The following is a 13538-nucleotide window of genomic DNA, read 5'->3' on the forward strand; positions in this document are numbered from 1 at the left end:
AATCAACTGGTGGTTGGATAATGATGAACTCACTGGACTGCTGTAATTAAACACCTCTTTTATGATTATTTGTCTCAATTTGTATAATTATTATCTGAACTCCAGCTTTTGTGAATTCAAGCAGGCACAATGATCCCCAGACTCTGCTACCATCAGTGTGTGAATGTGGCTGTGTAACCATTTACTTATCAAATCATGACTTACCCTGAAAAAATGACACAAAGCTCATCCATAGCATCAACAATGAATGGTCCTCCAGGAACTTTTTTGCTACACTTTGGTGTGAGAGGATGTTAATAAAATCACTAACTAATGGCCAGTAGGTATTGTTCTTCAACAGTGCCTCGCTACAGTTCACCACGACGTGGCGACTGTTCTCTTCATCTAAAAAGGAAGAAGAAAAAAAAACAAAGAGAAAGTAAAAACACAAGCACATTAAGTTAACAACATTCTCGATTATATTGCATTGAATTAATTAAAGGCAACACATCAAAAGAAATAGACAAATCTGTGGAGAAAGACATGAGACAGCCCACTCAAAGGTTACACAATTCAACACCTGGCTGCTAATATAAAGTAACAATGTCATCGGCAAAAAAAAAAAAAAAAATTCAAGCTCATTTCACTCAGAACCTGTCATAATGAGGAAGGCCAGAGGGACAAAACATCTGTGCATGTTTTCTCTGCACTGAGAATGATTAAAAATACCAAGCAAAAAAAAACAGCTTTTTTTCCTTCTTTCATCATTTCACAGGCTTCATATACAAGTTTTTGTACTTCGAAATCCACATCTTACCTTGAAGTTCACTTTTAATAAGGCAACTCTCCATCATGTAGAGGAGAACTGTGACCATGATGTCCAGAAGCTGACACTCCTCTGTCACATGTCGAGCCAGCTCCTCGTTGCTGAACAGCTGCACACTAATATGTACAATGCGGTTGGACATGGTGTCTGACTCGTGGCTTTTCATCAGTGTTTTCATGATGAATGCATAATGCTGAACAAATGTTTTTGTAAAAGTGATCTGCCAGAGAGTAAGAGAAAAACCCACAACACCATTAAAGCTTAGTGTTACAATGTGGTCCCATTTCAATTCACTTTCAAAAAAATAACACATATCACAAGCATCATTTCAGTTAACAGAGACGGTGCAATGACAACGCAAAGAAACTGTAAAAAAAAAAAAAAAAAAAAAGTACCATTCATGCATCTAAAAGTGACACTACAGCAACGCTAGGCTGTTACATATTTGTGAATAAATACAAACATAGAAAAGACATACCTTGTAATCTTGATCTGGCAACATGTTTAGTAAGAAGGTGACCATCTTCTGAGGAAACTCATATTTTATTGTCCAAAAGAGCAGCTCCTCCAGAAAGCATTTATGCTTTAGAGATTCAATAATACTCGGGTCTGAGGGCAGAAAAGACATACGATAAGACGTGGAAGTTTGTGTAACATATATTGATGCATTTCATTTTCTTTACATTTACCTTTGGTACTGCTACTCAACTTAACCCTCTTCCTTTGACCAACAGACTGGCCTGCATCTGTGTCTTCCTGGAAGGAAAAACAACAACACAATAACTTGTACAGTAACTGTAAATCAGTAAATATCAGATTCAGGTACATTAATATACAAATATATTAATTTAAAAAAAAAAAAAACATTATGTTTGGTGCTGACACAAACCTCTTTACTAGACTCATCTGGGCTCCCTGGTGCAGAGGGTCCTTTAAAAAAAAAAAAAAAAAAAAAAACATGTCAAACATGCACATGCCTGACATAACATTTTGCAAAACTGACAATTTGTTCAAACTGCAGTTTGATCTCTTTTGCAGTAAGGTCTGTGCTGTTTAGGTGAATTGCCACCTCGTGGCTGTATGCCTCCACCAACCAGTCAAGCCTTATGTAATGTATACAGTGAAGACTTTAATGGGATTTAATAAAAGGTATTTATTGTATTTTTGGCAATAAATAAATATATTATACTGACATGTATGATTCCAATGAATAATATAAGATGTGATATAGGCATATATAAATAAAATGGGTTTTTTTTCTTTGTTGTTGTTCAAACTCCTATGTGCTTGGCCAATAAAGCTGATTCTGATAGAAGGCAAAGTTGTAGCTGTGATAGTAGACAATGCTTTGCACATGGATGCTGCTGCAAAGAAGCTACAAATTCTTAAATGTGGATGCTTCTCACACACACACACACACACACACACACACACACACACACACACACACACACACACACACACACACACACACACACACACACACACACACACACACCTTCAGCCCGGCAGCATGGAAGATCCAAACAATCACCACAGTTCGAAGGTGGGCACCCAAGATTAATGTCACCATTTCAGTATCTGACCAAATGTGAAATATGGTCACAAACCCATCTTCTGTTCCTGAATTGTAGTGTTGAATAATGATTATGATATTGTGAAGCTGACCTTTTAGATATTAAATGCCATCACTTCCAAATTTTATCCTATCAGACATTTTGTGTGATACTTTGTCATAATTTGCATGTGAATTCTTAAGGCCAAAAACGTGTTCTGAGGTCACAGCGACCTTGATCTGTGACCACCAAACTCTACTAACTTCATCCTTGAGTCCAAGTGGACATTTGTGGAAAATTTAAAGAAATTTGCTCAAAGCATTGCTGAGATACTGCATTCACAAGAATGGGATAGATGGATAGACAGACATCCCGAAAACAATATTCCTCTGGCCAGAGCTGTCGCAGGCACAGAGGCTCAAAAAGGGGCACAGAAAGGAGTTACAACACATTTAGGATTGTGGTATTTTGAAAGACAAATTTGTATAGTTCAGTGCCAAATGTTTGATTGCTTTCTGGTTTACTTAAAATAACATAAGCATAGGGGAATTACATTTCAATCCCTGTTTTCTTGTTGTAAAAGGAGAAACCCAACAATAACTCATATTTCTATCACTTTAGCCTCTGTGAGAAATGCATGTTATCAAGGATTATACAGGTTATCAAGGATTTCAAAACAGCTTTCAAAAACCATTTTCAATGGCTGAACATATGTGGCATATAAAGTGTTACGGTTATCTTACCCAATAGGACCATTGCTCCTGCACCTCCTTCAGCGCCAACAGTGACATCAGCAGTAGCACCTTGGGCTTTCTCCTCCACAGACACCAGACCAGAATTCTTTAATGCTGACAAATACTTGTCATAGTTCTTTTTAGCGTACAAATTCTCCTCTTGGCCTGAAACAATGAAGCAAAACATTGCACACTGCAACAACAACAACAGGTAATCTGCTACAGAAAATATGACATAGGTGAAGATGGAGACCAAAAAAGTTTCCCTCTTTCCACTTTCTTTATGTTAACAGTAATACTAAATTTTGTGTTTTTCTTATTTCTTTTTATTTTTTGTTGAGTTTAAACAGGTAAAGCAGAATCTGCTTTTTCCTCATGGGTAGTAGTTGGACTGCAACAGCAACAGATAAGAACATAGACTTAGTTCACCAAGAGAGAAACTACTAAAATTTTGAGGTATGGTGAATCTTGATAATTATCAACTTATGTTGTTCTAACACAAATGCTAGTGTAGATATTTACCCATGCTCAACTCCTTGAATGTTTGTTGATTGGTCAAGATCTTTGTCAGTACAGTCCTCATTGCTCCTCCCATCTTTGTGAGCTCCTCCAGGAAAGAGATCTGAGGCTCCAGCTGCTGCAGAACTTTCTGTAGATCTCTCTCAGCTGATGTGTCTGGCAAAGCAAGATAACAAATATAGGCCATGAGACTCAGTATTTTGTAAACGTAACTGTAGTTACGTTACAGTTGTATAACACCAGTATCCAGCTCGCACAGCAGACCCTGTTTTGCATCTGATATGCGATAGGAGAGCCACACCATATATAAAATGTCAACATTTACATGAACAAGCAGATGTGGGTTTTAGTACTACCTTTCTGAAAGACGCAGACGCATTCAAAGTCAATTTCATAGTTACAACTTTTGTTTAAATTGGTCAGTGAGTATATTATCCCGTCTTTGTAAGGAGAGGGCTGTTGTGAGTCTCTTCACCTGGCTCAATGTATCCATCCCTCAGATACTGTATGATACACAGGATAAAGCGAGGAAGAACCATCTCAGACATCAGCAGAAGGTCTCGAGGTATTGAGGGGACATTTTCCCCCGTTCTCAATCGATGTCTTCGGCAAAATCTGTGATTAAAAAAAAATGTGTCACAAACCTTAAAGTAGCCATAACCTCTTTTTCATTCACTTATATTTGAAGTCAGCAGCAGATTACATCATTCTAACAGGTGAAACTAAAAGTTAAGCATGTTTGTGGTAGAGGCTCTGTAACCTTCCTGATTAACCAGAAAGCTGGATTTAAGAGTTACTTTATTATTACAGTTGTAACACTTGTGATTATATAAAGTGGTGGAGATGAATATTGGGTTGGGTTGAGGATGGAAATGGTTTGGACTTGGTGAATATTCCAAGGTGGTAATTAATGAGGCTTTTTTAATCTCTGCATGTACATATATAGTTATTAACTGCAACACACAAACTGCTCCATCTCTTGCTCATATTGTTCAAGACTGTATTTGACATGGACAAATCATTCAGTTGCGAATCCAGCCCAAATTAAAGTTCCAAATGCGCTACTGTCAAGGAGTTGGACTATTCTGGTACTCAAAGATAAAATATAAAATCTGTGACAGTAGTTTCTGTCAAGTTCTTTCACAAAGCATTTAAAGAGCAAACCAGTGTCATCAAGGACGAAAAGATGATGGGCAGGCAAAGGTATTCCGTGTTTATTTTACCCCAAAACAGCGGTAAAGATTCGGTAAAGAAAACCGTACTACAGTTGTAAAGCAGCCTTTGGTATTAGAAAATTCATAACACTTAGGCTCATGTTTAAGTCACGATATTGCGATAAGCAAACTCCTGAACCAAGTATAAACAGTTCGATATCGGTAAAATGTTGATCTGTTGTAATCTCCAGTTATGCCAGCGAGCATGACTGTTATGGTTAGCAAGGTTGGCTAACCCTGTAGTTACAGCTGCTGGATCAAGGGTTTCCTATTAACAAATGCCAGGAGCATCGTAATTTTCAAGACTGTTGCTGACTGGCAGTAAGCTATATTAGACAGAATTATCTGGAAGCTGACACCTACTAGGCAGATGAGTAAATTTGATTTGCCAAGTCATTTCCCACCGACACCTGTCAAAACGATACTAGCTAAACCGTTAGTTAGCATAGTAGCTTAGCTCGCAGCTAGCTTTGACTTACCCACTCTCTCGCATTACATTGCTGTCTCCACAGTCACAGGCCCCGCCAGCCTGGCTCCTGAACATGTTGAAATCATGGCCCGTGTGGTCTCCGTTATTGAAACACTCCGCACACAGTGACATGCAGGGGGAGATGCCACAGCTCCGGCATCGATATGCCACGAAATTAGCGGTCCAAACCAAGCCGCACAGAGTCGCGTTGTCATAGGACCTGACCGTTTTGCAGAACTCCTCGAATCCTTCGCCACCTGCAATTAGACACTTACACCAGTCAAGAGCCTCTGTGTCCGCCGCTGGTTTTTCGGGATTTAGCACAGCGTCGAGCAGCTCCTGAAGTTGTCGGACGCCAGAGCTATTGTCAGTCCGGTTTAAGTCTGCCTTCAAGTGGGCGGCAGTAGCTTTCTTGTCCCGGCGCAGCAGCGACGCCGCCATCATGCACTCTGGCTTGTTGTCCACAAATTTATTTTTGTTGTCTTGTTTCCATGTTCTCGGGCTTTCTCGCGATACGGCTCGTTACGTCGCTGTTGGCTGGCGGATTCCCAGTGTTAATTTACGCGCAGTATACAATTAATACGAAGAAACGTAAATATTAAGTGTTTGATCCCTCTGAGCCTCGTATAGATATTTGGTCCAGCTTAGTCTGGGGTGGTTGGCTTGTTTAAACAGCTCGGCTCATACACAGTCGTCTCGGTGCTGTTTTGTTTTCTTGTTTCTAGGCAACAGATAACCTTGTTTGGGACCGTCCCACCGTCTCCTCATCATGATCAGAGTGATGAAGATAAAACATTATCTTAATGCATACATGCAACACGATGCTGTGGACAGGCCCATAGCATGAATGTGAATAATAAATGATTAAATAAATTATCAAAATAAGAAATCCCCCCATTGTTATTTTTTATTTGATATTTTTCTCCTGGCAGACACGTTGTCAGTTGTATTGTAATAAACGTACTCGTGGATTTTTATTTTATTTTTCTTTATTGTTCTTTCTTTCTTTTTCTTTTTTTTAATAAAGGGAGGAACACAATAATGCTTACCGAGTGGAAGTCGGATTGTTTTGAATGATACACGCTACACTGCGGAAGTCTTCAGCCATGCTCAAAATATACACTCACGGCTGTTATAACTAAATAACATCGTTTGAAATAATTTAACTCGGGGTTTTTTTTTTCGAGCAAGGGACACACAGGGTTGCGACATCACAGACGCTAGTGATGAAACTGAAAGAGTTAGAAAGTTGTTTACAGCAAGTGGACACATTTGAAGAGCCAAAAATCCTTCTTGAGCAATATCCAACCAGTCCTCATATTGCAGGTATGAGGGGATAACGTGTGATTATTGGAGTGGATATCACACATTTTTTTCTGATAAACTTTTTGCTTCCCCCCCGCAGCATGTATGCTTTACACAATCCAGAGTACATTTGATGACATTGAGGGTAAACTAGTGGCAGATCTGGGATGTGGCTGTGGCGTCCTCAGCATCGGGGCTGCGATGCTTGATGCAGGGTGAGAGCATCTGGCCATCATCATAAAATCGTTAAAAAAATGTTTCCCCGCCTCACCCTCTGATCTGTCCTTTGCAGTTTGTGCGTTGGCTTCGACATCGACGACGACGCACTGGACATATTCAGAAGAAATGCGGAGGAATTTGAGATTTCTAACGTGGATCTGATCCAATGTGACCTGTGTTCTCTGGAGCCAGAAGCTTTTGCCAAAAAGTTTGACACTGTAATAATGAATCCGCCATTTGGGACAAAACACAACCAAGGTGAGTACTTATTTTAAAGGGGTTGTTCCAGTGATGTAGTATTGAGGGACTTCTGAAAGACAGATGTCAAGATCGAAAGATACTTGGTACTACCATTCCCATAATGCAACCTGGTGGCACAAACCCTTGCCAATTACCCATGTTTCTCAAACTCCACGCTGTGTGAGTATGTAACACAGGCTCAAGCCCAGTCTGACATAACTGATCACATCAGGGGTTATTTTCCAAGATTTTATGCTGCAGTCAGGTCATATGGGACAGATGGTAGAGATAGGCAAGATTCCCATGTTCATGACTTCATGTCATTGGACAATTGTATGACAGATATTTCTCCAGAGGTTTTTTTTTTGCATCTCAATTAAATCCTTTCATGCTACGTGTAGTTTCACAGTGATTTTATTCTTTGTTCAAGGGATGGACATGAAGTTCCTAAGGGCCGCATTAACAATGGCAAAGACAGCGGTGTACTCACTTCATAAAACATCAACGCGAGAGGTAAGTTCAGTACCCTCACCAGCTGACTGGTGAGGGTACTGGCCTTGAATGACAAGGCCAAAACAAAGTGAAGTTCAAATCAAATATAAAGTCCTCATTTATATGAGATAATTTCATTCAAGTCTCTTCATCTGTCTTAATCTCTGGCATGAATACTGTGTGTAATGCTTGATGGGTAATTCCTTATCTGATTACAGCACATACAAAAGAAGGCTAATGACTGGGGAGTGAAGATGGAAGTAATAGCAGGTAAGAAAAATACAGTACATATTCTCTACAACTTAAACATTTAAAGTCTGACAACATGCTTTCTTTACAGAACTAAGATATGACTTGCCAGCATCCTACAAGTTCCACAAAAAGAAATCGGTAAGCTCACACGCTGTATCACACCACAGTCACAGACAATACATTTTCCAGCAGATGTTTCAATCTCTTAGACAAAACATATTAAAACATATCTTAATTCATTTTTAGAAATGTTTTATTTGCTATTCACATAAGCAAACTTAAAAATTAGAAAAGCAGATGATCTCATCACTCAATGTAGAAATTCCACTAGAAAAAAAAAAACAAAAAAAAAACACAGTGGCGCACAGATTCAAGATGTCACACAGGTCTCACAAAACCAACTAAAATGTCCCGGTGAAATTAAATTGCTGTCCTTATGTTGAACGTGATAAAATCAAAGCATCTTAAGAGAAACATAGGTACACAAATAATGTGGGAGGCACAATATAATACAGGGACTTAAAAGGCTGAAAACTGATGCCGAGCATTGCAAATTTTTCTCTAGGTTGACATCCAGGTGGACTTCCTACGATTCTCCAAAACCTGAAGCTTTCACTGGAATGGATTTAAGTTGTCTCTGCATTTTCACTCTTTATAATAAATGTTTTCACAAAAGAAAAATACTGGGCGTGGCCTTGTGACTAAGATCCATTTTCAGTTTTGGCAACTTTTGCTGCAGGACCATCAGCATCTTCTAGTTCTCTCTTTGGGGCTGCAGGGGCTGGAGAAGAAGCACAAAGCAGATAAATCATTAAAAAGTTTATAAATGTCTCACCATCACATCAAATTAAGAAGCCCTGAAGATGCTGAACTTACCATCCTCCTCTTCATCATCATCACTATCAAACTTCGTCTTTTTGCCTTGGTACTGAGTTCGTCCTTGATCTCTGCCACCTCTTCCCCTTCGTCCTCCTCTTCCTCTGCCACCCGATCTTCCCCTGCCACCTTCAAGGCAGACAAGATGCATCAGTACTGACTAATGAATACCCCAAAATGCTGATTATCTAACATGGTTTATTGATCTGTAAATCATTCCGTTAGAAAACAGTATTTACCTCTGCCTTTGGACCTGCTGTACGACTCTTGTTGAGCTTCGATGATCTTCTTCAGCATCTCTTTCTCCTCGTCTCCCTCAAGCACCTGCCATGTAACACTGTTGTTCTTGATTTTCAGCTCCCCTCCATTTGCCTCTTTGGCCTTGTCGAACGCCTCCTTTGCATTTCCATCGAAAAGGAGGGTGCCCTTGTTGGAGGGAAAAGTGCAAAATTTAAACGATCACATCTCTTCACTCTTACTTCAAGACTGGAGGGCTGGAGATTTTACTTACCTCTTTGGCCCCTCTCGTAAAGTCAACCCACTTTATCTTTCCATGACCAGAGAACAATTCATGAAAGTCCTCTCTTGAAACATCTTCAAGCTCTCCTGAAAACTTCAATAAGCAGCCCGTCTGTTCGTCCAAAAGCAGACCCTACAACACAAATTACAAATTATTATGAAGGTGACCATATCCTGTATGTATGAGCCCACCCTGGTGACTTAAGTAACAGAACATAAGCTGATAAACACTCAGGAGGATCTTACCATTTCTTTCTCTTCTGCATGTTTCTGCTGTTGCTCCTTGTCTCTAAATAATATATTTTTTGTCAGAATATTTTTTTTTACAAAATGTACAGTGCAATATTAGGATAAAGTGCATGGTATTAATTGTGTACTCACTGTTTAGCTTTTGCTTTTGTCTCTGCTTTGAACTGTTTTCGCTCCTCTGCCTTCTTTGCATGGTAGTCTTCCCTGAAAGCAGAACAGCAATCAAAAGGTTATTGTATACAGTGATATTTAGACATCTGTACAGGCAAGTTGCATGTCTCTGTGATCTTCTAGATAACCACAGAAAGCCAACACTGTCTATACAAATCTATTCTTTCAGTGTTTAAATATCCTTGGGTTGTTGTGTATGCTTTGTACCTATATGCACATATCTGAGATTTAACCAAAGATTTTCAATAACAGTAGTATTTCAATAATACTGGAAACTAAAGGGCATGGAAACTTTTCTTTTAAGTAGTTTAGAGTGATAGTACACCCACTTTTTTCTACATTGAAGTCACATTTTCAGTGGTTTCTAAAAACGGCAGAAAGACAAAAAAAACATTACATTATCCATTTTCCCAAAAGGGCCTGATAGGAAACATCCTGAGAGGCTTAAGGCCTGACACAGCCAAAGGGTGCAAAAACATCCAAATCTCTTACATTTAGCAGAGTAATTCTGCATCAAACATTTCTAAGGTACGTCACATTCACATCTGTACCTCTTTTCAGACCTTGTGATGACTTCTTTTCTAAATAACAACGCAGTCTCTGTCCACTGTAGATAAAAATGAAACAAAAACGCAGCAAAACTTACCTTGATAACACAAGCATCTCATTGTCTTTGAATGATTTTATGTCTGAACGTTCTAGGAACTGCTTGGATGACTCTTCTGTGTCAAAACAGATGAACACTGATCCCTGTGAAGACGGAAATCATTTAAAAAAAATCTCCCCCAAAACACAGGAACAACATTCAATTGAATGTTACCAAATACACAATTTTTTACCTTGAACTGCTTTTGCAGGTTTCTCCTCATTTGAATGTTTTCTATGTTGCCTTTCCCACTCAACCACTCCTGAATCTCATCAAGGGTTGTTTCGAGAGGAAAACCTTTCTAGATGAGAAAAGATAAAACTTTAAAGATTCCTGACATTGCAGGAGCAAACAGAAAAGTTAGAAAATATTAAACTGTAAGGATAACAGTAGTATACCTGAATGAAATCACAACGCAACATGAAATATGAAGGCATGAAAAATAAAAATGGAGACATTTTGGCAACACAATACAAAACAATGTGAGATGAAAAAAAGATGCATTTATATGAAATTTGAGCAAATATCGTGTATGAGATGCAGCTTTGCGCTCAGAAAAACAAAAAAAATCAGTATGATTTGATACAACGAAAATATAAGCAACTTAACGCAACGACAGAGACAATTTTCTATATTTGTCAGATTTCTGACTGGTGTGCCTGAGAGTTGATTCAAAAACTTACAATGTACACAGATTTGTGTTTAAGAGCGTCTTTGTATTCATCATTCACTTCAGGTAAGGGTTTGTTTGGAGATCTCCTGATTTTTGTCTTGTCCTCACTGATTTCCAAGAGGCCTGTCTTTGATTTCTGGAGAGCTGTAACGATGACACTGCTGTCTGTGGTCAAAGACTTCAGTCTGGGAAGAGAATAAAATGTATCAATGTCCTGCTGTAAGAGCAAGTGTAAATACTTAGGAGCTACAAGAACGTCTTCATCTCACTGCAGTGGCACAGGATTTAGCGACTGAATTACTGCTCCACTGCACTTCAAGCAATTAGACTTGATAAGAAAACAACTGTGCTGACTCACACTGACATCTGGCTACAACAAATTTCAAATACTGTGCTGAGTTGAGAAACAAACTTTACTTTGTTTATGAGGTGTTGCTGATTTGAGGGGGTGCTGTGGCTAAATGTGATCAGGCTGGTAACAAGTACACTTCAGGGACAGGATGAGAGCATACACTAACTTTGCCCTGCCTGTCATGAATCATACACTCAGTCTGCAAACCGATTAGTCATCACTGTCTTTATTTTCTTGCTCAGTCACAAAACCTCCAGTTTTCCTGTCCGTCCGCCAGCTGACTGAAAAATTGCCCACCTGACCATTTTTTGTAGGTCACTGTTTTTAGCTGCTATTGAAGCTTCATTATCTAATTCATTAAAGCTGTTCCGGTGAGAACCAAAACAGTGACGTCAAAGCAAATATGTAACATTGCTTATAAGATATGACGTATTTTGCTTTCTACAATAAAAAAAAAGAAATAAAGTGGTACTACACTAGTCTAATGCAGATCACGGTAAGGACTTGATGATCTCAGACACTGGAGCTGGAGGCGACAATAGCAGAGCACAGGGCAAGGGTGTAATAAAAAGAATAATAACAAACCTGTTGAATTTAAGCATTGTCTCCAAAGTCACCCAGCCATCATCAAGCTGCAGCTGTTCTTTGAGAAACTTGTCCCTCGGAAGATTGTGATCTCCAAAGTAGTACTACAGGTTAAAATGAGAAACATTTCAATGAGATGAATGTAACAGACATTCAAAAATAAAAACAAAAATTCAATATCAGAATTACCTCTACTTGTCGTGCCACTTTCATCTCAATTGGAGACATCTCTTCCTGATTTTCTGCCATGACTGTCCTGTGTAGAAAACAGTAATCCAAACAACAAAGACTAAAACATCAATCCTAAATGATATTCCTAGATGGATGAGACACACATTTATGTAAATTTCAGTCAAATGTAGAGACCTGCAGTTTTTCTACCAATCCAAATTTAACATTTTTGGGCTTTGGTCTGTTCATCAGGCAAAAGAACTGAAAACATTCCCCTGCAGCTGTGGGAAATTGCAACGGTCACTTCCGACTATTTAGTAACTAGTAATTGAAATCTAAATCAAATTGTATATATGTGTGTGGTCCTATGTGTAACAAATAAAGCTATCCTGATACGTATGTGGAAAAGGTGAAACTGTGAAAATTAGCACATTTTTACTACGAGGAAGAGAGTTTTCATTTATCCTGATGTCATGCTGCTGTTGCAGCTAGCTTGATAGCTAACATGCTAGCTTAGCTTGTATGTAGCAGCTGTACACTCAAGCCTAGCGTACTGGGTCTTGGCACATCGGCAATACATGTTTTATTCAGAGTGATATTTCGTCAGCCATAAATTACTTTAGTGTTTAAAGTTAAATTAGTAATCTACACAAAGTGTAACTCCTTCCTGGCAAAACCATGCTGTTCAAACACGCCAGACGCGAGAGTGTTTGCTGTGTTCTTCTGAAAAACTACGGAACATTTAACAGATAATATATAGAAATCATAAAGCTCCTTTTGCACCATCTTTGAAAAGTTCAACTTACAGTGTGTTGAGTCGGCGATAGCAGCAGTTTTACTGTTCAGACCAAAAGTACTGATTTCTCTCCTTGCACGTTGTAGAACTGCGTGCTACGGAGAGCACCGAGGACCAAAAAGGGCTCGTCTCAGCGCTGGCGTTACAGTTGTTCCTGGCTGCACGACACACGAGAGTATCTGTGTGGTGCAGGTCATAGCCTCAAGGTGTCGCTGTAATTTGTCTTTAAGTCATGATCAGGACATCATTGAACGCATTACACAAATACCCCACATTCAAAATTGTTTGTAGCACATTTATTCTTCTGTATTTGTGGTTTTATTCTATCCTGTACTCATTTTGTCTTCCAGGTTATTCCATTCTTTTGAACCATTCAGTCTCTTAATGTTATTTGTATTTATATCTGGTCTTTTTTTACTATACAAATAACATTGCCTTGTCTTTACATTACAAGCAATGAACTCTAATTCTCAAAATACCTTTAACACAGCTGACAGTTGCCTGTTTATTAGGTACAGTTAGGTACAGTTCTGCAAAAAAATCCTTCCCTTATGAAAGGTTTAACTTTCAGTTTTTGTTAAAACTGTTTTAGATGCATGTTGATTCAACTACTTCTTGATTGGAAGTAGTATGTGATGGATGTGATGGAATAGGATGTGATGCAGTTAAACTGTTATCTTATTTAGCACACACTC

At 38.9% G+C, this 13538-nt stretch overlaps 3 protein-coding genes across 5 annotated transcripts in view; 1 reads left to right on the forward strand and 2 right to left on the reverse strand.

Moving 5' to 3' along the window:
* ubr3 (ubiquitin protein ligase E3 component n-recognin 3) overlaps positions 1 to 5780 on the reverse strand; it is a 38732-nt gene extending 32952 nt beyond the window's left edge. For all 3 annotated transcript variants that reach the window (XM_041056429.1, XM_041056428.1, XM_041056430.1), the window contains exons 1-9: positions 5308 to 5780; positions 4090 to 4229; positions 3618 to 3770; positions 3105 to 3260; positions 1695 to 1735; positions 1495 to 1561; positions 1284 to 1414; positions 797 to 1025; positions 205 to 384 (exon numbers count right to left, since the gene is read on the reverse strand). In XM_041056429.1, coding sequence (XP_040912363.1) covers positions 205 to 384; positions 797 to 1025; positions 1284 to 1414; positions 1495 to 1561; positions 1695 to 1735; positions 3105 to 3260; positions 3618 to 3770; positions 4090 to 4229; positions 5308 to 5741 — 1531 coding nt within the window. In that variant the 5' untranslated portion in view covers positions 5742 to 5780. The remainder of the gene's footprint in view (positions 1 to 204; positions 385 to 796; positions 1026 to 1283; positions 1415 to 1494; positions 1562 to 1694; positions 1736 to 3104; positions 3261 to 3617; positions 3771 to 4089; positions 4230 to 5307) is intronic.
* Positions 5781 to 6385: 605 nt separating this feature from the next.
* On the forward strand, positions 6386 to 8460 carry mettl5 (methyltransferase like 5). The gene is made up of 7 exons (XM_041056526.1): positions 6386 to 6623; positions 6703 to 6817; positions 6895 to 7079; positions 7492 to 7574; positions 7772 to 7823; positions 7894 to 7943; positions 8371 to 8460. Exons 1-7 carry the CDS (start codon positions 6524 to 6526, stop codon positions 8410 to 8412), a joined length of 627 nt encoding a protein of 208 aa, XP_040912460.1. The 5' UTR covers positions 6386 to 6523; the 3' UTR covers positions 8413 to 8460.
* ssb (small RNA binding exonuclease protection factor La) lies at positions 8041 to 12967 on the reverse strand. The gene is made up of 12 exons (XM_041056497.1): positions 12854 to 12967; positions 12066 to 12132; positions 11877 to 11980; positions 10950 to 11124; positions 10460 to 10567; positions 10267 to 10370; positions 9582 to 9653; positions 9447 to 9489; positions 9193 to 9333; positions 8921 to 9107; positions 8682 to 8810; positions 8041 to 8586 (listed from the first exon to the last, which is right to left on the reverse strand). The coding sequence occupies exons 2-12, from the start codon at positions 12123 to 12125 to the stop codon at positions 8507 to 8509; spliced, it is 1203 nt and encodes a 400-aa protein (XP_040912431.1). The 5' UTR covers positions 12126 to 12132; positions 12854 to 12967; the 3' UTR covers positions 8041 to 8506.
* Between the last annotated feature and the right edge of the window lie 571 nt (positions 12968 to 13538).

This window comes from Toxotes jaculatrix, chromosome 15 (assembly GCF_017976425.1).
Source record: "Toxotes jaculatrix isolate fToxJac2 chromosome 15, fToxJac2.pri, whole genome shotgun sequence".
In the NCBI taxonomy this organism is placed as follows: Eukaryota; Metazoa; Chordata; class Actinopteri; family Toxotidae; genus Toxotes; species Toxotes jaculatrix.